General features: G+C 34.6%; 1 protein-coding gene across 1 annotated transcript; it reads left to right on the plus strand.

Moving 5' to 3' along the window:
* The first annotated feature begins 17,977 nt into the window (after positions 1 to 17,977).
* Positions 17,978 to 20,291, plus strand: LOC139884456 (uncharacterized). Its single transcript, XM_071868489.1, has 3 exons — positions 17,978 to 18,201; positions 18,321 to 18,436; positions 19,901 to 20,291. Exons 1-3 carry the CDS (start codon positions 18,052 to 18,054, stop codon positions 20,190 to 20,192), a joined length of 558 nt encoding a protein of 185 aa, XP_071724590.1. The 5' UTR covers positions 17,978 to 18,051; the 3' UTR covers positions 20,193 to 20,291.
* The last annotated feature ends 3,893 nt before the right edge of the window (positions 20,292 to 24,184 follow it).

Below are 24,184 nucleotides of genomic sequence, written 5' to 3' on the forward strand. Positions count from 1 at the left end.
AACTCGGTGAAAATTTCCCACACTTGGCTTTTATTTTCCTTTTTATTGTCCTCTATTCCATTTTAAATGGATTTTAACATTTTAGTTTGTTTCTCAATTTATGTCCTTTCCGAGGTAACAATAATTTCGGTGTTAACACCTAGTTTTATCGTTCATAAATATGTATAAACATGATTTTGAGTTCATTTAATTGAAAATTTTGAAAAATTTTACTAGAATTGGGTAGTCAGTATATAAGACTAGGGCTGTTCTTTATTATCAGAGAGCACTAGATTCTAATACAACTACTACTTTACTAGTATTTCTAATGGTAACCAAGTGTTTAAAGTAAAAAAATTTAAAAAAATCCGAAAGAATTTAACCCCTTCCCACACTTAAGATCTTGCAATGCCCTCATTTGCAAGAAATCAGTAACAATTTAAATTATTGAGGGTGATTAGCGTAGAAATGATTAAATTTTACCAAAGTTTCCAAACATATTGGCGTTTGTTTGCTGAATGATAAATGGTGCACATCATTTGTTCATTCCATCTTGTTGTTTCATCACATTTGTTTTTCGTTTTGTCGTCTAAAGTACTAGCTTTTGCTGAACTTAATGCCAGTCTTTGAAAATGCGTTGTTTTACCCTGTTTTGTACAATCGACAATATATATACATACAAATATAAACATGCATGGCAATTTGAAATGGGACTTAAAATCCCACTTTCAAATCCTAAATGTAAAATATTAGTACACAATAATAATAAAAATGATAAAAATTACACAAACATATCCAATAACATAAGTTTAAACATGAATAATTAAAAAGATAAAAACATAAAAATCATAAAAATAACTAAATGGAACCAAATCAGTCTGGATAGGGGTTCCAGTTCATCTCATCAGGTGGGTTCCATTGTTGGTTATAGGTGTCCTGATAGGCTTGGTTATAGTCATACCGGTTAAAGGGTGGTCAGATCTCGGGGCTGTGTGGCAGAAAATGAGCAGGTCGAGTAGGTACGTAATTATTTGGTACCTGATATGATAGCTGGCTCATGATTTGGTGCTGATGAACTAACCAGCTACCGTGTTGGCGTCGCCTATAATCCTCGTATACTCGCTCGGAGTTCCACTGCTCATAGATACTATGTTTGGCCGCGTTCGTCATTGCTTCCTCATCTATACGAACGTGGACGTCAAGAATAGCATCTCGTAAGACATCCCTAATGTCTTCCGCCTCCTCCATTTCCTCGTCTGAGCCCCTTTCTACCTGTGGATGAGGGCCCTCATAGGGTACTGCCTGGTTGCGTCTACTTTTCAATACCTTAGCACCCACATAAACTTTCAATCCTAAAGGCTCAACCTGTTCTCTACAAAGCTGTAATGGACCCCCTTGGTTCCTATCAACACCTAAATACTCTCCAATGAGAGTAACAAAAATACCTCCTCCTATTATACCCCCGTCCTGCATTCCTTCTACCATTTTAGATAAATAGAAACCAACACAGTAAGGGATATCGACAAAGCTTCTAGGATCCCGAATACACTTTAGGTAGAATAAATCATGTAAGGTTATTTTTTCTTTATTGTTACCTCTTTGTGTAATCGAGTTAGCCAAAAATCTATGAATAATACGAAGCTCGGCTCTGTCAATATGTGTATAGGAGTGTCCTCCTACTCGTGTAAAAACATCAAAATGTGACATACGCCTCCAAATGGCGTCAGCGTCAAAGTTACTATCTACCCTTTCACCATAATGAATCAAATTTGTACAATCGGGTAATAGCAACTCACCAGGAGTATATATCTGTAAGGCCCTGGCCATGTCCAGCATGGACATTCTGTACATCCTACCGCCAAGGATAAACCTAAGAAATCTTCTATCATCTATTCTAACTATATTTGTATCAAGTGATACAGTACTCATCAACTCAACACACCATTCCTTATATACAGGTCTACGAATGGTGAAAAGACGTTCCCAATCTGTAAAAGAAGAACTGCCATACCTTTGAACTAAAAGCTGTCTAACACGGTCAGCTAGATGCACCATTTCCAAAGGGGCCCAATCGATTACCCTTGGCACCTCTACATTTTTTGTTACCAATTTCAATTTGTTCCTTTGATATGTCTCGTAATCTCTCCATCTCCTATCAAATCTCAGATTAGGATGCAGAGTGTGCTCAGGAATCGTTGAGAATTCTACTGGCGGCCTCATTGGGAATACTATGAATTCATCAACAAACTATACCGGATCATAATAAGGTACGTGCTGATCAGGCTGTTGTTGTTGTTTCTGTTGTGGTTCTTGTTCGTGTTGCATTTCTGGTTCTGGTTCTGGTGCTGGTCGTCTAGATGATGATGCTCCTGAACCTCCAGTATCGGCTTTCTGCAAAACACATTAAACACAAAATTTGTGCATCCAAATATGCATTAGTGTTAGCAAAATAACAACTTAAAACAATCACTATAACATGTTAAATCAAAATTAAACTTATACACATTTTCACAATTTTTCACAATTCTACACTTTTCAAATAAGCAAATATGAGAATGTATACAAAGTTCATAAGCTTTTAACTCAAATAACATGTTAAAATATTCATTACTAATAATTAAACAAGTCTCAAATGGCAAATATATCAAATTAATCAAGTTCATGAATTTTGGACTTAAAAAGTCCACTTTAATCTCCAAAAATCATGTTTAGGATCAATGTTTGGATCATTTAACTATCTAAACATGTTACACTACTCAATTTAGCAATAATTCATGACAAAAATCGGCCATAACCTGTTTATATCAAAAAGTCCCAAATTGCTCAAGAACACAAACCCTAGATTTCTAAAATTTTTGAAGTTTTTGGCTACAAATCATGTTAAATAGCATCAATCTAGGTTATACATGCATAAAATACTAACAATTTAACACTAATTACACTAGAAATTAACAAAATTGCATTAGGTAAAAAATTGGAATTTATCACAAAAACTAGCAAATTTATGAGTTTAAAAGTGTAATTTTTACCATTTTGCTGAAGAATGAGAATCTAGGCATGATTAGAGCAAGAGAAATGACTAATTACGGTGAAAAATTGCAAATTTTAGAGGTGATTTTGGGGTTGGTTCGTGTTTGTGTGTGTGTTGTGTGGAGAAGACAGACCCGCTGGGAGTTTTGAGTCTGACCTGCATTTGGTCCCCATGCGATCGCATGGGTTCCAAGTGCAAACCCCATGCGATCGCATGGGGTGCCGGCTACAGTGTTTTGCCTTTTTTTTAAAAAAAAAAAAATAAAACCTTATACTTTATAAAACATAAAATTAATAAAATTTTAGAAATTTGTTTCTTTTTAGGATGAGGGCGTTTTGGATCGATGTCCTAGTCTGTCCCTCGACAAAATTTTTAAAATTTGTCAAATCAAAGCGCGGTTTTAAAAGTAAAGATTTTTGGATTTTTTAATGTTTTGGCATACTTTAATTCAATAAGATTAAAAATAATGATAATAAAAGTTCTCGTCTCTCCCTCGGGTAAAGCAATTTCGGTTCAACGACCTAGTCTTCAACTCACGACGAATTTTAAAAATCATATTTTTAACTTAGCGAAATAAAGTAAATTTTTGTTTTTAAATTCACACCAAACTTAAATTTAAAATATGCATAAAATTAAAAATTCACACCAAACTTAAATAAAAATTCATATTATAAATTTACACCAAACTTATATTATATTTTTGTTTTTATACATACAAAATTATATTAAAAAGATTAATTTTTCAAATATTTACAATTTTAAATATATTGATTTTACAAAGTTCAAAATATTAATTTAATATTTATATATTAATTTTAAAAACATGGTAAAAAAATAAAATTAAAAATCTTTTTGGCTTTTATCCCACTTTAATCAATCAAATATTATCAAAAATATGCGCCCCTCTTTTCGGTAAAGTAATTTCAGTTCCATGACCTAATTTAACTCATGACGAATTTTTGAAATATTTTGGGTTGATTGATTAAAGATATTTATACCTTAAGAATAAACGTTAAATTTCGCAGTGATGTAATAAATTTTTGTATGATATCAATAATTTCGATCGCCAAACCTAATTTTATTCAATACCAATTTAATACTTTATAGCGAACAAATTAGCGTTTATTATCAAAAGGTTAAAAATAAAAATAAAAAAAATAAAAACTGTACAGACTTACCTGTGAGATAGTATTCTTAGTTATATGATCTATCACATTCATAAGATAGTCGGTTTAATTGGTTTTCCATAGCTACATAGGCGTAACCTCGAGCATTCAGTGTTTTTTCTTCTAAACATATGAACGGTCCGTCTCTGCATAAAGTAACAAATTCGGTATTTGAATAGGTTTGATTATTTGAACATTTACCTCCATGTGACCATTTTCCGCATTTGTGACATCTTTCAAGGTGTCGTGTTCTTCTTTTCGCTGCGGATTTTGATTTTCCTTTACCAAATTGTAACTTATTATCTTCGCATCTGGATTCTTTTCTTACTCCGTCCAATCTTTCTCTGATTACTGATACTATTTCACTCGGAAGTGGGTCATTATTACATTTAGTGATCAAAGCGTGTAGCATTAGACCATGGTTTAGTTCACAGGCAGTCTTCATTTCCTAAAAAAAATAAAAATTCAGAATGGGGGGAGAAGACTAGTTCTTTAGGGTCTGCTAGGGAAAGACCATTCGGGTTCCATTTTCGAGAACTACACGAAAATAGACAATCTAACTCTAACTGAAATATATAAAATCCTTAAAAGATTTGATTCTCCTCACACTTAGTTAGCTGTGGTATCGAAATTGTGATTAACTTCGTTGTTGACTTCCATCGGACTATCTATGTAATGTTTAACTCTGTGACCATTAACTTTAAATTCAATTCCATTTGAATTTATTAATTCTATCGTTCCGTATGGGAAAACTCTTTTGACTATGAATGGTCCAGACCATCTTGATTTCAATTTTCCAGGAAATAGCTTGAATCGTGAATTGAAAAGAAGAACTCTGTCTCCTTCTTTAAATTCTTTTGAACTTCTGATTCTTTTATCATGCCATTTCTTCGTTCTTTCTTTATAGATTAACAAATTTTCGTATGCTTCATGTCTTAATTCTTCTAATTCGTTTAGTTGACTTAATCGTAGACGTCCAGCTTCATGTAAATCAAGATTACATGTCTTCAAAGCCCAAAATGCTTTGTGTTCAATTTCTACTGGAAGATGACATGATTTTCCGTAGACGAGTTTAAAAGGTGTGGTTCCAATTGGAGTTTTGTAGGCTATTCTAAAAGCCCAGAGTGCATCCTCCAATTTAATGGACCATTCCTTCGGATTTGATCCTACGGTTTTCTCTAGAATACGTTTTAAAGCTCAGTTGATATTTTCAACTTGTCCACTTGTTTGTGGATGATATGCGGTGGAGATTTTATGAGTTACTCCATATCTTTTGAGAACTTTCTCAAGTTGATTATTACAGAAATGAGTACCCCGATCACTTATTAAAGCTTTCGGTGTTCCAAACCTTGCAAAAAGACGTTTTAAAAAGTTGACTACAACTCGTGCATCGTTAGTTGGGAGAGCTTGTGCTTTCGCCCATTTAGATACATAATCAATGGCTACGAGAATATAGAGATTATTATGAGATTTTGGAAATGGACCCATAAAGTCAATACCCCAAATGTCAAATACTTCACATACTTGAATGACATTTTGTGGCATTTCATCACGTTAACTTATTTTTCCGGCTCTTTGACATGCATCACAGGATTTGCAAAGAATGTGTGCATCTTTGTAAATTGTAGGCCAATAGAATCCAGCATCATAAACTTTTCTTGCTGTTAGTTGAGGCCCATAGTGCCCTCCTGTTGGTCCTGTGTGACAATGGTTTAAAATTTTACTAGCTTCATCTCCGAATACACATCGGCGTATTATTCCTTCGGGACAACTTTTAAACAGATGTGGATCTTCCCAAAAATAGTGTTTTATATCACTGAAGAATTTCTTTCATTTTTGGTACGATAATCCTTTTTCAAGGAATCCACATACTAAGTAGTTTGCATAGTCTGCAAACCATGGTATTTCATTATAATCTATCTTTAATAGATATTCATCAGGAAGTTGTCTTGTATGGCCGATTCATTTAGAACTTCTAATTCAGGATTTTCAAGACTAGAAAGATGATCAGCGGCGAGATTTTCTGCTCCTCTTTTATCTCGGATTTCAATATCGAATTCTTGTAAGAGTAAGATCCAACGGATTAATCTTGGTTTGGCATCTTGTTTCGAAAATAGGTATCTAAGAGCAGAATGGTCGGTACAGACCCCGTTTTTGCTAGAACGAGATATGAACAAAATTTGTCAAAAGCAAAGACAATAGCAAGGAGTTCTTTTTCAGTAGTTGTATAATTTGTTTGTGCTCCTTGTAACATCTTACTAGCATAATATATAGGTTGAAATCATTTTTCAATCCTTTATCCTAAAACGGCTCCCATTGCAAAATCACTTGCATCGCACATTAGTTCAAACGGTAGATTCCAATTTGGTGTTATCATGATCGGCGCATTAGTGAGTTTCTCTTTAAGAATATTAAAAGATTTGATACATTCATCTGAAAAAATGAATAGAGCATCCTTTTCTAGGAGTTTATTCATAGGAGTGGCAATTTTAGAAAAATCTTTTATGAAACGTCGGTAAAAACCGGCATGCCCTAGAAAACTCCTAACTCCTCTAACATTGGTGGGATGTGGAAGTTTAGTAATTACATCTACTTTAGCTCTATCCACTTCAATTCCTTCTTTTGAAATTTTATGTCCAAGAACGATGCCTTCTTTAACCATGAAATGGCATTTCTCCCAATTAAGTACTAGATTTGATTGTTCGCATCTAATAAGCATTCGTTCCAGATTAACTAGACATGATTCAAATGTATCACCGAAGACTAAAAAGTCATCCATGAAAACTTCCATGCATTCTTCTATCATGTCATGAAAAATCGCCATCATGCACCTTTGAAAGGTTGCAGGGGCGTTGCAAAGTCCAAATGGCATGCGTTTGTAAGCAAAAGTACCATAAGGGCACGTGAATGTGGTTTTCTTTTGATCTTCGGGTGCTATTGGAATTTGAAAGTATCCGAAAAATCCATCAAGAAAACAATAATAACTATTTCCGGCTAATCTTTCCAACATTTGATCAATGAAAGGTAAGGGAAAGTGATCTTTTCTGGTGGCGTCATTTAATTTTCTATAATCAATACATACACGCCATCCTGTTACAGTCCTTGTAGGAATAAGCTCATTTTTTTCATTTGTAATGACAGTCATGCCACCCTTCTTAGGCACGCATTGAACTGGGCTTACCCATGGACTATCAGAGATTGGATAAATTAAACCTGCATCTAGCAGTTTAATAATTTCTTTTTTAACTACATCTTGCATATTCGGATTTAGTCTTCGTTGGCGTTGCACATACGTTTTATGACCTTCTTCCATAAGGATTTTATGTGTGCAATACGAAGGACTTATTCCTTTAATATCATGAATCTTCCATGCAATGGCTGGTTTATGAGCTTTCAACACAGAAATGAGTGGTGATTTCTCATTTTTAGTAAGAGAAGACGATATTATTACAGGTAATTCAGATTCACCATGTAAATAAGCGTATTCCAAATGGTTTGGAAGTGGCTTTAACTCTAATTTCGGAGGTTCTTCTATCGATGATTTATATCGATATCTGTCTTCTTCTTTTAGCATTTGAATTTCTTCTGTTGTTGGTTCATATCCATTAGCTATAAGTGTAGCTAACATTTCAGCTTCATCAATTTGTTCAGTTCCTTCTCCTAAAGAACATTCTCCTGTTCCTTGTAATTCTGGAAATTCTTCTAACAATTCTGCATGTGAATCTATAGTTTGAATATAATAACATGTATCATCTGCAGATTGCGGTTGTTGCATTTCTCTATCAACTGAAAAGGTAACACTCTCGTCCTCTATACTTAGGGTCAATTTCTTACCGAACACGTCTATCATTGCTTTAGCCGTGTTTAAGAATGGTCTTCCTAATATGAGAGGAACTTGAGAATCTTCTTCCATGTCCAGAACAATAAAATCTACTGGAAATACTAAAGTACCAACTTTAACTAGCATATTCTCCATTATCCCTCTAGGATATTTTATTGATCGATCGGCTAGTTGCATGCTTATTCTTGTTGGTTTCAATTCTCCAAGGTCTAGTATAGTGTATAGTGAAAACGGCATTAAATTTATACTAGCACCTAAGTCTGCCAATGCTTCTATTGAACTAAGACTACCCAGAAAACATGGAATTGTGAAACTTCCTGGATCAGATAGTTTTTCTGGTATCTTATTCAACAGCACTGCTGAACAATTAGCATTCATAGTAACAGCCGAGAGTTCTTCCATTTTCTTTCTATTCGAGATTAGATCTTTCAGAAATTTAGCATATCTAGGCATTTCTGAAATCACATCAATGAAAGGAAGATTTACATTTATCTGTTTAAACATATCCAAGAATTTGGATTGCTCGGCTTCAAGTTTCTCTTTTTTCATTTTACTCGGGTAAGGAAGTGGTGGTTGGTATGGTTTAACATAAGGTTTATCCTTAGCTGTGTTATCTTCATTAACCTTTTCAACTACCAGTTCTTTTTCCTTATCTTGTTCAGGTTATGGTTCTTGTGGAGTAGGAATAGCTTCATCTGAAGTTACAGGTATTTCAGGTGGTTTAAGTGTTGTACCACTTCTTGTGGTAATGGCTTTAGCTGTTTCATTCCGGGGGTTAGCATTTGTATCACTAGGTAGACTTCCCGGTTTTCTTTCACCTATTAACCTTGCTAGGTTACTTACTTCTTGTTCCAAATATTGAAGAGAAGCTTGTTGATTTCTAAATGCTTGAGCATTTTGTTCATTGGTTTGTTTTTGAGATGTGAAAAACTGCATTTGAGTTTCAACTAGCTTCGTCATCATATCTTCTAAATTCGGCTTTTTATCATCGGTTTGTGGTGGTTTGTTTTGAAAATTAGGTCTTTGCTGATTGTAAGTATTATTGGATACTTGTTGATTGTTAGGACCTTGTTGGTTGTTGTATGGAATATTTCGGTTATAATTCTGGTTTTGATTGTAAATTGGTCTTAGCGGTTGATAATTATTCTGATAATTATTTCCAGGCCTTTGGTTTAGATATGAAATATTCTCTCTTTGTTCCATTGTTAATTCAATACTAAGACAATCTTTTGTCAAATGTGGTCCTCCACACTGCTCACAACTAATTCGTATTGAGTGGATATCTTTAGTCATCTTTTCCATTCGTCTCTTGACAGCATCTATCTTTGCGAAAATGGAATCTAAGTCATGGCTAGAATCGGCTCTAGCTGCTTTAGATGATCTAACGATATCTTTTTCTTGGTGCCACTCATGTGAGTGGGAAGCAGTGTTATCAATAATTTTGTAAGCATCAGTTTCGGTTTTCTTCATAATGAAACCACCAGCTGCAATATCTATGTCTTTCCTTGTAGTGATGTCGCATCCTTGGTAGAATATTTGTACTATTTGACAGGTATCTAAACCTTGTTACGGATATCCTCTTAATAACTTTCCAAATCTTGTCCACGCCTCATATAGAGTTTCATTTGGCTTCTGTGTGAACGTAACAATTTCTCCTTGAAGTCTTACGGCTTTAGATGCCGGAAAGAATTGTTTAAGAAATTTTTCAACTAAAACGTCCCATGTATCGATCGCCCCTTCAGGTAACGATTCCAACCAATCTTTGGTTTCTCCCTTTAAAGTCCAGGGAAATAACATGAGATATATCTGTTCATCCTCAACTTCTCTTATTTTAAATAGTGTGCAGATCCTATTAAAGGTACGAAGATGTTCATTTGGATCTTCCTTCGGTGCACCACTAAATTGGCATTGATTAGTCACCATATGTAGAATTTGTCCTTTGATTTCATAATCTGGCGCATTAATGTCTGGATGAGTAATTGCGTGACCTTGGCCAGTGCGTTTAGCTCTCATTCGGTCTTCCATACTTAAAGGTTCCAGATTTTCCATGATTGAATTTGTTGAATCCGAATCACTAGAGGATTCTGATTTAATGGTTCGTTCCTCAACAATCTTTGTTTGAATGATTGGTGGTTCCGGAGGAAAATTTAATGGTTCAGGATCTATGAATTGTCCCTGAATATTATCCGGATTCTCAATTGTGAGGTCGGGTTCAAAAAATGGATTATCGGAAATTTGAATTGGAGTACTTGGTCGACTGGATGATGATTCTAAAGGAAAATCAACGGCGATAATATTTGCTAGATGTCTTGATCTAGTTACAGGTGGTGAACGTACAAAAATGGTGAACGTCTTGCTCGGTGCATTCACTGAATATCCTATTAGTTTTTAAAAGGAAAGAAAAAATTATATAAGTTATCCAATTAATAGACTTTTCTGATTTTGCCCACGTTTCGAATAGCCAAAAGATGCAGCAGAGGGGCAGGATTCGTTTGGTCTCAATATAATTGAGGACTGTTTGGCTCCAATAACCCGGTCCACGTACAAATCCAACTATTACTACGAACCAGAAAATTTTGATGTCTATCAATTTAACCACTTAAAATAAATTTTCGTAATTTTAAGAAGTATAGATAAGAAGTAGAAAAAATTCTAAGTCCTAAAAACTAGAATGACGAGAAATAAGAAAGAAAAAGAGCGCGTCGAAAAAGGTCGAAAAAGAAAAGATCGAAAAATAAAAGTCGTCGAAAAATAAGAAAGAAAAAAAAATGACTATAAAACTTAAAAAAAACTTGACTAACCCAACCTTATTACTATCACTAACTTAAAATTATAATCGCAAATTGAGATTACTAATTGGAATGATAATTGATACATAGGTAAAAGGTGTCTAAAAATATTAAAGCTTACATGAAAAACTATATCCCAAATGGCAATATCTCAAAAAGGTATTAAAACTTAAAAAAAACGTCGCAGAATTCTAAAGCACTTAAATCTTAGTCTAAAGAAAAAGCACTTAAGGGATTTTACGGCAAAGCCTAAAAATCTAGAAATAAAAATAACTATGGCAAAAACTATGAATTAAAAATAAATACGAGCAAAAATTACAAAAGTTACGCTAAAATAATTAAAAAGGGATAAAATATAAAAATATACTAAAAGTTGTAAAAAGTACAATTTTTATAAAAATATTATTTTTATATTATTTATTTTATAAAACTATTAATTTTATATTTTATAAAACTAATTAAACTTAAAAATACAAATTAAATAAATAACTAAATTAAATATTTAACTAATCTAACCTAATTAGGGTTTAAATATAATAATAATAATAATAATTATAAACCGTAATTAATGCAGTACTCAGTCAACTGTGGCGTGTCAGACGGGCTCATGCGATCGCATGAGTCCTAAGTTATCCAGCCATGCGATCGCATGGGCTAGGGTTTCGGGCCACAGAGTGGGCTGCTACAGTACCGGACTCGAGTGTTTTTATTTTATTTTTTTTGCGGTGTTGAATTTTATGTTTTATATATTTATGTAATATATTTATATAAATTAAATAAAACTTATATTTTTATAAAATAAAGATAAATAAACTTTTATAGAACTTAAATATTTAACAAACTCTTAAAAATATTTATATTTTTGTTTTCTTTTTATATTTTCGAATATATTAAAACGTATTTTTACAAAAGCGTAAATATATATATTTTTTTTATTAGCGTTGCGCTTCCGGCTTTTAAGCTAGATGGTTCCCCGGCAGCGGCGCCAAAAATACTTGATGGTTAAAGCTAAGGGGTATAAAATACTATTAAATTTTAGCAGAAAATACTATCAAATACGATACAATTTTACACAAGATATTTATTTATTTATAGAATGGATATACTTAAACCTTGCTACAACACTTATAGGCAGTGTACCTAATCGTACAGTAGTGTAGTTTTTAGTAAGTCCGGTTCGTTCCACAGGAAAAATCTTTTAATCAAAGCTTAACGCTATATTAGTTTAATTTATAAAAATACGAATATATATATATAAGTAATATTATTATTTTAAAGGGGGGGTTTTTACCGTTTAATGACCGGTTTGTCGATTTTAAAACTTTAGTCGCAGTTAAAACAAAATGTAAAATATTAAATAAATAAAAGACTTAATTTAAAGCGTAAAGTAAATAACGATAATGAAATTGCGATAAATAAAAGTGCGATAAAATAAACTTGCGATAATTAAAAAGTACGATAATTAAAATTGCAATTAAATATAATAACAATAAATAAAAGTGCGATAATTAGAAGTGCAATTAAATATAAAATAAAGGAAATTAAATATGAAATAAAAGAATTATGCTTATTTAAACTTTCCGTAATCATGATGTTTGACGTGTTGATTTTAGTTTTATGCCCATGGGTTAATTGTCCTTTGTCCTGGATTATTTAATATGTCCGTCTGGTTTTTGTCCATAACAGTCCATCAGTCATAAATATAAAGTGCGATTGTCCTCGTCAAATTATCCTTATACCCGAAGTTTAAATATTCCAACTAATTGGGGACTTAAACTGTAACAAGATTTTAATACTTTGTTTAATAATTACACCAGGATGTCGACTGAGTGTAACTCAAGGTTTTAATACTTTGTTATCAATAATGCCAAGTGTCCTTGTACATAATTTCACCCCTGTTTTAATAATTCTAGTGGCTATTAATCCATTCCCGTGTCCGGTTAAATGAACGATTATTCGTACATATAAATACCCCGCCCATCGTGTCCGATCGAGTGTATATGGTTATTTATAGGGACGTCCAATTGTAAATCTTTATATTAACATTAACAAACTATCATTTAGTTAAACAAATATAAAGCCCATTAATAGCCCATAGTCTAATTTCCACAAGTGTCGTTCTTTTGTCCAAACCCCAATTACGGTACAAAGCCCAATTACCCAATTTTAATATTTTTAGCCCAACATCATGATTACTTCGGATTAAATAAGCATAATAATAACTTAGCTACGAGACATTAAATTAAAAAGGTTGAACATAACTTACAATGATTAAAAATAGCGTAGCGTTACACGGACAGAATTTCGACTTACACCCTTACAACATTCGCTAACATACCCTTATTATTAGAATTAAAATTAAAATTAAAATATAAATATAAATATATACTACGTATATAGATAGAGAGATTGATATTATGGATGGCAAAATGGTGCACCAAAGCTCGATTTTTATAGGCCTGTGATCTGGAAAAGGGGCTCATTCGATCGCATAGATTTATGCCTTCCAGGCCATGCGATCGCATGGCCAGCTGGGGAGAGCCACTTTTGGTTGTTTTCTTCTGCCGACGTTTATTTAAATATAATATAATATATATATTAATTTTAAGAATTAATTATATATTATATTATATTCATATGCATAGTTGACTTATAATTTTTAGTCCGTTGCATCGAGCGTTGAGAGTTGACTCTGGTCCCGGTTCCGGATTTTCGAACGTCCTTGCGTATAATTTAATATCTTGTACTTTGCGTTTTGAATCTTGTACTCTTTGTAATTTTGAGACGTTTCTCATCAATAATTGGAACCTCTTTGATTGTATTTTGTACTTTTGAGCTTTTTGGTCGTTTGCGTCTTCAATTCGTCGAATCTGTCTTTTGTCTTCACCTTTTATTATTTAAACGAATATCACTTGTAAATAGGACAACTGCAACTAAAAGCTTGTCTTTCTTGAGGAATAATGCTATCAAATATATGTTCATTTTTAGCATTATCACCATCATATACTCCAATTGTCGGTATGCCAAGATTTATGGGTAACGGATAGTTAGCAATTCGATCAATGAAGCACTGAGTGGATTCTGCCATAGCTGGCGGCTTTGTAGCTTGCTCTCCAGTAATTAGAGCAAAAAAATTATCTACAGCCACAGCGCGGACGGCGGGCTGCGCTAAGCGTTGCTTATACTTCGCCGGAGCTGTCTGCTTAAGGATTCCATTTAAAAGTGATGCTGCTTTCTTCTCAGACATGAACTCCTCTTTCTCATTATTCTCTTCTTCGGAATCATTGCCAATATAGCTCAATTCATTATCATCTTTAGAATCATCAAAAAGACTGCCCAACTTGTCAAGTATTCTGGATAACTTATACTTTGATATAGATTGCTTCTTCATGATTTGCTTGTCTTTACCATCCGTCATCTGTCGAAAAGGTATAAGTGGTGCACATCGTCGTGGTTGCATCAATGGTCGCTTCTATGGATTAGTAACGAAATTTTGAAGCCTTTCTGCACTTTTGGTTGTTGTTTCTTCGATTATTGACCTTTTCCCTGGATTAGTGGTCAAATGTTTAAGCCTTTCTGCGGTTTCAGTTACTGTTTCTTCAATTGTGTCTTCCGATGGCTGAATAGGTGCATCTTTTTCAGGCATTAGCGGATAAGTTGCCACGCTTTCGGTTAATGGATTATTAAATGTTTCGAGTACGCTTGTGGATGGGGCTTCAGTTGTTTTTGTTCCTTTTCCGTTCCGCGTGTTCTTAACATTAGTAGACGGCGCCATTGTTGATACTTATTTCCTTATGAGGTAAGGCTTAGTGTATCAACACAATACTAGAAGTATCTAGCTAAAAGTGAAGGAATGTTGCCGATTGATGTTTACCCTCGGGAAATAATCCCTGCAAACCCGGATCACAGATATAGAAATCTGTGGGGTGGCTTAATCAATCTTTGTCCGCTGAGCGTTGAGCTACTAGCCGAATGACTTCTAGTGAGAGAAAATACTATGTGAGAGAGAAAGGTGAAATCTCTGGTCACAAATTATCAGAGTGTTTGAATGTGTAAAATGACGATCCAAGGGGTCTATTTATAGTGATAGATCCACCGGAGTACTCGAGGACACGTGTCAGATGATGTTGCGTTCTGTTATTCGTGATCCGATATTTACGCTAGATGTGACGCTCTCCGGTCAGGGCTTAAGCGCTAGGCGGCCTTCAGGGCTTACGCATGACGGAAGCAGCCTGCACAGCGGAGAATGCTGGACGGACAGTTTCACAAAACTGTTGTTCCCAGTGTTCCTGATGCTAATTTCATGCGAATAGTATGTCTTTATGCGTGTATACGATAGGATACATCATTAATTACTTTTATTGTTAATATTAAAAAGTATCGTTATTATTAAAATTATCATGATTAGAATCATCATTTTATCATAATTAATATCATCATTAGTAAATATAAATATTGTTATTATTATTATTAGAATAATGATAATTATTATTATTATTATTACACAATAATACAATGTTTACTATTATTATTATTATCATCAATATTATTTTATCAAATGAATATGTGATACAAAAATATTTTACCACATGTAATATAATTACATTAATAATACATACCATTATATTTTTATGATATTAAGTGAACTTTGTAAATTTTATTACTTAAGATATATAAAAATATATTTTTATTGTATATAAAATTTAAATATAAATTTTTATTTATCAATAAATGATTTATACTATTTACTCTAATAAAATCTGTTAAATATATCTAAATATATAAAATGACTATATTTAAGTTATATAATAATCATGTATAGATTTTGGAAGTCATTTTGAGTCAACTTGACTTTTGTTGACTTTTGCATATTAGTCTCGAGCATTAGGATTGTGATACACTACGACTTGATCTAAATTGCTAGACAGATATTGATCAACATATAAATATATATACTTAATATAGGTTCGTGAATCCAAGGCCAACCCTACACTTGTTCAATGACGACATATGTATTTTACTACGAAATACAGTATTGTGAGTTTCATTTGCTCCCCTTTTAAATGCTTTTGCAATATATATTTTGGGACTGAGAATACATGCGCTGCTTTTATAACTGTTTTACGAAATAGACACAATTAATTGAAACTACATTCTATGATTGAATTATTATACCGGATATCGCCCTTTTTAGCTTGGTAGCCTAAGAATTTGGGAACAGACCCCCAAATTGACGCGAATCCTGAAGATAGATCTATGGACTTTGACACGTCCCATCCGGGTTACGAATGCTTTAGTACTTCGATTTTATATACAGATGAGTGTACCTGTATATTTGGGGATATTCTAGATGCATTTGTTAATGTCGGTTACCAGGTGTTCACCATTTGAACGATTTTTGCAGATGAGTGTTCCTGCAGTTAACTATGAAAATGAAATCTTATGGTCTATTAAAATTATGGAAACGATTGATTATGATAAACTAATGAACTCACCAACCTTTTGGTTGACACTTTTAAGTATGTTTATTCTCAGGTATTAAAGAAACCTTCTGTTGTGCATTTGCTCATTTTAAAGATATTACTTGGAGTCATACATGACATATTTCAAAGGACGTTGCATTTAAGTCGTTGAGTTCAATAAAGATCATTATTAAGTAAATGACGTATTAAGTCATCTATAGTTTGGATATATAATGAAAGGGTATGCATACTTGTCAACTTTCGATGTAATGAAAGGTTGTCTTTTAAAAAACGAATGCAATGTTTGTAAAATGTATCATATAGAGGTCAAATACCTCGCAATGTAATCATATGTAAATGTATTCGTCCTTATGGATTAGGACGGGTCACTTCAGTGGACAAGTCATGATCACAACCTAGGTTGGTCAATCCTTAAGATGCTAGCATACAAATCTATCAGACTTCCTAGTTCAGTATTACGACAGTAATCGTACTAAATTAACATAATTACGCTAACCCAAACTTCTATCATGGCAACATACAGATTAATTAAGCTATCTTGGTAATATCGGAACGCATTATTAAACATAAAAAGTAAGAATACATGTTTAATACAAAAGACAAGCGTTTCGGATAAAAATATGAAAAGGCTGAAGAAATCTGCCCGAAATCGCAGGGACTCCCCGGGATATTCTCCGGAAAATAAAAGCTAAGCTAATTACTACTAAAAACTAACTAAAAGCTTGAAAATATAAAGTGAATTACAAATTGAGTGTGTGTTGAAATGGATGGAGAGAGCCCTTTAAATAGACTTGAATTTTGCCTGCAAACGGCTGGCAGGCCGTTTGGCAAGCCGTTTGCAGGGGCCGTTTGCCAGATCAAGCCGTTTACAGGGGCCGTTTATCTTGGGTGTGTGGCAGGCCGTTTGTGAGCCAGGCAGACCGTTTAGCAGGCCGTTTGGCTGCCTGGTCAGCTGAAATTCACTGGATCGTAACTTGATTTCTTGTCTTTCACCGTTTTCGCTCTAGAATCTTCGTTTTAGCTCCGTTTTACTTGTTTCTTTTTGCATTGCCTTCGTAATTACTTAATCTACAAAATAAACAGAAAAAACGATAATTTTGGCGACAAAGTTTGAATCTTTATTGTTTTAGGGCTTAAGATTGGGGGTAAAAATGTGACTTTTTGGCCGATATCAGTCATCTCACCATCACGTCATCTCTCCTCTGCGTTTTCTGTTGACAAACGCCTGGCTACAAACGCTCACAAACGCCCTATTACAGGCGTTTGTGGGACGTTTCTCGTGACTTGTAGGCGGCAAAGAAGAGAGAAACGGCTCGTTATCTATAGTCTTACGTCACTACTCACTAGTTATAAACTACTGCCAGTTACAGTGAAAGTAAAATGTAAAAAAGATGAATATAGTGGAGTTAGGTATAGTTGTTAGATCGGGAGCAAGGAAAAGCGGCCCACCAGCAGAAACAATTAGTAGTTTGGTTAATCATGTAGCACAAAGTTCACCACATCCTCTTCTTGGTTGGCACATGCTCTTCCTCGTGTAATCACTATTCTTACCTACCTTCTTTCCCTCGAAATTTCCCCACAAATCCCTCAAACAATCAAACAAACATCCGTCTAACTCATTCTCCACTAATTTGTTGAAGCTACTTTACTTTTTCTTCTTTAAACTCTGACTATAAACACCCAATTACAAAAATGTCCTTTCCTTAAATCTTCCCTATTTACAGTAAAAATTATTTGTTTCTTCAAATCGTCATTTTATCGAATGGCTGGTACGCTACCTGGAGTTGAAATTGCGAGGAGAAGGAGGTTACGTGGGTGGTCCGATCCGGCTTCTCTCAACGGGTCGGGTTTTGGATCTACGAGGATTCGGGTTTCTCAAGATACCCATATCACACCCACTCTGTCTTTCTTTGTAAGTTTAAGAAGTACTAGTAATATATATAACAGATTTGACTTTGTCCGGTGTCGGTCAAAATTGGTGGAAACAATTTAATAAATCTTGATTATTTATGGATGTCCATTTGTTTTCAGCAAAGGAGTCTGGTGAATCAAGCTGATGAAGATGATAAATTAGGTGGTCCAGCTAGAGAAGCTAAAGAAAGGTTGGATGGGAGGTTGAGAGGCAATTTAAAACAAGAATTCACAAGGTATGAATGAGTTTCCATTTTTGCCTTATTTTAGCATATTACAAGTGTTATTTCTAACATGCGCCGGTCAAGTCCGAGACATATCTTTTGTACGCATGAATAAAAGAATGGAGTGTAAACGACGGTTCGAGCTAGGCTCGTTTAGAAATTGCTGAGTTCAAGCTTGAGCTTGGCTCGTTTTGAGCCTAGCATTAATGGCTCGAACTCGGCTGGTCTGAATTTAAGGAAGCTCAAATTCGACTCGAGCTCTATTTTATCGATCGCATACTTTTTTAATCATATACAATATGATTTACTTTATACTGTAAAATGTTAAGCGTGCCTTTCTCATTCATCTTGCATAACATTTATACAGAATATATAAATTGTTCTCCAAGCTAATCTAACTAATTATCCCTTATTTTAGGATAAGATGTACACAAAATAATATAGTGCCTAGTTTGTTATGATTTGAAAATACAACATATATATCTGCTATTACTCCCCGCAGTCGTAGCGATCGGGGGTCGAATGCAAAGACTGGATCGAAAATCATTGAAGAGTACGCGAGCAACTTTTTCCCGGACAAAGTGAATGTTAAGATGTCGGCAATTTGATACCGAGTGGGAACGTGTAAGATTCGGACTTGACCGCGAGCAACTTTTTCCCGGACAAAGTGAATGTTTAACTCAATGTGTGTGGTACGTTGATGTTGTATGGGATTACCCGCGAGGTATATGACACTTACGTTGTCACAGTAAATTAATGATGCCTTAAAAATAGGAAATGCAATTCGAGAAGAAGATTGCGTTGCCAACAACATTCAGCCACCACATTAGAAACACCCCTATATTCGGCTTCGGCACTAGAACGAGACAATGTTGCTTGACGTTTGGAAGACCATGTAAAATGTTAAGCATGCCTTTCTCATTCATCTTGCATAATATTTATACAGAATACATAAATTGTTCTCCAAGCTAATCTAACTAATTATCCCTTATTTTAGGATACTTATTTTAGGATAAGATGTACACAATATATCTTCGCTAAATATAGTGCCTAGTTTGTTATGATTTGAAATATACAACATATATATCGGCTATTATATACTTTAGTAAAAACAGATAAACAATTATTAAGCAATTATTTATTATATTTTAAGACAAAAATATTAATTAGTGTATAATGAAAAGTCCGTTTAGGCGCTCAATATAAGAAGCACGAGCTTGAGCTCGTTTAATAATCGATCCTTAAAATAAGCTCGAACTTGAGCTCAAGCTCGTTTAAGCTTGGCTCGAATCGAGTTTTTTAACTAGTCTAGTTCGAGTAGCTTGCGAGTAGTCCAGCTCATTTACACCATAGTAAAATTCCCATGTACATACATATTTTAGAAATTAATCCCTACATTTACTAACAATCTAACATGCGCTTGAAAGAAGTTCATTTTGTATTTTGGTTTTATATTTTGTGTCATTAATTGTACAGGCAAACAAGTCAAGAAAGATTGAGAAGGGGATCAACTAATGCGACTTCTACGGTGATGGAAAATTTGCAAGTAGAGGTTTATGGGTCCAAAAACAAGAGACTTCGTTGGGGACGAATGGGGTTGAGTTGGAAGTCGTCAAAACAAGAAGAGTGTGCGATTTGTTTGGATGTGTACAAGGCAAGTGATAAGATAACTCACTTGCCTTGCACACATCGATTTCATTTTGATTGTTTGGTACCTTGGTTAGAGAGTGATGGGCATTGCCCGTGTTGTAGAGCAACTGTTTTTTAGTTCCGGTTTGATCAATCGATTCTAGCTTTGTTGTAACATATGATGTCAAGTACTTAAAAAAGAATACATCTTTACACTACTCTTAATGTTCACTCCCTTTATTGAACTTCTTCCATCCATATAAACGTGACATCAACATAACACTCTAGCACTTGGCCCGTGTAAGGTACTGGAACGGACCAAACTATTTCTGTTCGGTTCTGTCCCGATTTCCAAATTATTGAAGGAAGTCGTACCGAGGATCGTACCAAATAATTCCAGTTCGGTTCGGTCTCATAAGTTTCGGTTCGGTTTTGTGGAAAAAACCTTCCAACTTCAACCCTTTTTTTTTCAAATATTGATCATATATGTGTTGTAATCATTCGTGGTAAAGCTTGTAATAAAGTACCGTATTATTTTGTTGTCATATAATATATTATTGTCTAGCTTGATCATCATAATATACTATGTTAGGAATTAGGCAGGCCCCAACAATACAAGTGATTTAAACCAATCACTTATTCACGAATGATAAACGAATAAATAAAGCATAACGATAAAGATAAATGACATGAGATTTAACGTGGTTATATCTCAACTTCAAAACGCGGAATAAGGGTTTATTTCACGGGCGCAAATTAGAAATTTTTCACTATATTTTTATGCACACTGTTATGGGTTACATGGGGTCCAATTTATAGGTAAATACAAACAAGTAAACAACTTAGGGAGCAAGCTATCATGTTCTAGAAAATGCTGGCCGCCCAGACCTCTTTTCGCGATCTCGACTGTCCTCCCTTTACAAGTCTCCCGATCGCGAGTCTTCACCAGACAACAATCCAACTTTACTTCAAACACGTAACTCGTTTTGATTCCTTGTTTAATTTTTCTTCGCACTCAACAATCTCCCACTCGAAGGTGACATTAAACAACATTCGCCAACCCATCAACTATGTTCTTTCAACACCCACAATAACTTCAGATTAGCCGATTACCAACTCCTTTTGATACCGCCGAATTTGCATCCGAATCACGCCGCACTTCACCCGTTAACCTACGAGCAAGTGAAGTCTTTCGACACCAAATAACACCGCTAAGATAATCCAATCTCATAGTTACTAGATTGGGTCATCTGGGTTTCTGCACCACCATCTTCTAACACGAAGATAATATTCTTACACCACAAGACCAATTGAAGTATGCGACTCTTCAATTATAGGATTCTTCCATGAGACAAACACCGCCTCATTGATCAATCTAGACATGTCCAATCCTGAACTCACATGTCAATGATCACCCTCGTACAGGATTTCACCGTCTATCTATGATTTTCCTCTCAGCAATCAGAAAATCCAACATACGTCGTCGTAGACTCCTCATCAAGGCTCCAGTGAGAATGCAGTCACAACCTCGAAGTCTACTACCTTTTCAACTTTCCGCTTTCTCACTGGTACACTAACCCCACATAGCTATGAATTTCACAAACTCATCTTCTCATCCCAAGCACGCTCCCACTATACGAGTTACAAATAAAACCCCGGCTACTCGAGAATAAACTTGGTTCGTACCACCGGTCAGTCGCAAATTTCTTTGCCATCGGAGAGTAAAACGAGTATTCGAAGCCCTAGTGTTACCCGGAATCATATCACTAATCTTGAGAACATTGGAGAACAACGTCGCATAATCATCTCCACCACTCTACTAGTTGACTATCTCCCACTAGCTCGATAACTTCCGTCGGTTACCAAACTCAAACCGAGTTCCTGACACCCTCAACGATCCTAGAAAGCTCAAGTTCCGGGACTTACACGATTATCTGCCCCTCTTCCATCACCTAAAGACTTCTAATTGATCACCCTAGAAGAAGAACCGCTCCTTTTGTTGAAAAATCAACCAAACAGAGCAACCGTCGAACGCGTTCTATCCGACTCCCTTCGACAACCAATAACCCTTAATGACAAGAAGCTCAAATCAGCCCTCATACTCCAAAGATCATGGAATATCCGACCATACACTTGGTCACCCCGTTTCAAAATACGCAAGCATCAAACTTCTCCTGATACTCCCACTGTCAACTTTTAACTGATGCATCTTGTTCGTTACCTAACCGCTCTAACCCGAGAGAAGAACACCCTCCTAAGCTCCCGTAACAAACCCACATCTCTGAAAACATAGCTTGTATCGCTTGAAGTTTCTGAGACAAAACCATCTCACGCTTGTGCCATCCAACCCGAAAAAGCTCATCATGAAAACTGTACATATTCAAAAAATCATATCTCATGATCCAACTGTCAGATCATCCTCATATTTTTACCACGTGTAGATCAGTGTGTCTACTATTCGAAAACAAAAAATCAAGTCGATCTAACGGTTAACGAACCCTCTACGAATTTTCTTCTACATCAGCTCCTGGAACTCCAAATTTAATAGTTCAATCATTCTTTCACACGGGATCGCGAAAAATGAGAACACAGATCTGACACCAGATCTCCCGAAAAATCTCTTCGCAACGAACCTATCGACCGGACCTTGACTCTGTAATGTAACGACCCGGAATTTTCCGATCGTTTTATACTTATGAGATTAATAGTTACACAAATTAAACCTTACCAACATGATAAGCAATTCAAACTGTTGAGACTTATATTTTTGAAAAGAGTTTTACACAACGTTTGACCGTCCAATTTGACTGATGATATCACGAACTATATAACACACGATAATTATACGATTATGTATATGTACATATCTATACATATTTAACATGATTTAAGGATGGTTTAACATTTCATTGTGAACTAACAACAATGAGTTATAAGTATACTTTGAGACCACTAACTTAAGTTTTCAAAACGATAACTATATGTAACGTTCTTTGACATATATACTTACAATCTATAATGTGTTGTGATTTATGTCACCAATATGATTTAAGTGTAATGGGATTAATTTGTAACCAAAATAATCTTGATAAATATCGAACAAGTTTGGGGAAGTGTGGAGTGCACACTTGTTTGAACTTATCTTGATTATGACGGGGGTTCGGGGGCAGCGCCCCCGATAAGCGGGGTCCAAGGGGTGGCAACCCCTGGCGGGGTCCAAGGGGCAGAGCTTTATTAAACACAAATATAGTTTTAACTCATCATATATTAACGTTAAAATATTAACCTGTCAACTTGGAAATTTTTTTTTGGGCTAACATTGCTTTATTAAAAATGTCTTAAAATTTTATTTTTGGCCCGGTTGGACCCAAAATAAAAGCCCGATTTTGAGCTTCTTTTACCGTATCATACTCATCATCCATACGTATTTACTATTGGTAAATACACATCAAATCAATATCCTTATCAGCTTTAGATCTGCCCTAGATAAGAGGGAATCTTATTTGTAAGCTAGCATACATTATTACTCAAAAATTCAACACAATAATTTGTCCTTGTTCCCTCAACAACCAGACTGTCCTATAAGTATCACCATCACCTTGGTTTTTCATTTCATTCTTACAACCATCTTTCTCTAACAAAAAACACACTCTTAGGAACTCTAAGTGTTCTTCACAATCTCAGCAAATACTCATGAAGAACTAGCTTAATGAACAATCTATAATCATCATAAGAAAGTTTGATCAAGATTATTTTCTATCTTTTCCAGTAGCTTTATCCAAGTAACTTGAGGTAGTAACCTTATTCATAATCTTATTCAATTCATATTTATATAGCTATCTTATTTTGTGTTATAAAATTTTTAACAACAAGAACATAGTTTGAATGATTTCAAACCTGTTCGCAAACTAAATCGATCCTTCTAATTTGATTTTTAAAACACTTCAAAACCTGTAATATATCATATTATGACAAAATCGGATTAATCATATCTTGGCTAATTAACATAATATTTAATATATATTTACTTATGATTTGATTTTATATATTCCAGGACCACCCGTAAATAACACGAGAAGATTAATCATAAGACTTCATGATTGTACGCAACACGTCATCTGACAACACGGT

The sequence above is a fragment of the Rutidosis leptorrhynchoides genome, chromosome 1 (assembly GCF_046630445.1).
Source record: "Rutidosis leptorrhynchoides isolate AG116_Rl617_1_P2 chromosome 1, CSIRO_AGI_Rlap_v1, whole genome shotgun sequence".
Classification (NCBI taxonomy): Eukaryota; Viridiplantae; Streptophyta; class Magnoliopsida; order Asterales; family Asteraceae; genus Rutidosis; species Rutidosis leptorrhynchoides.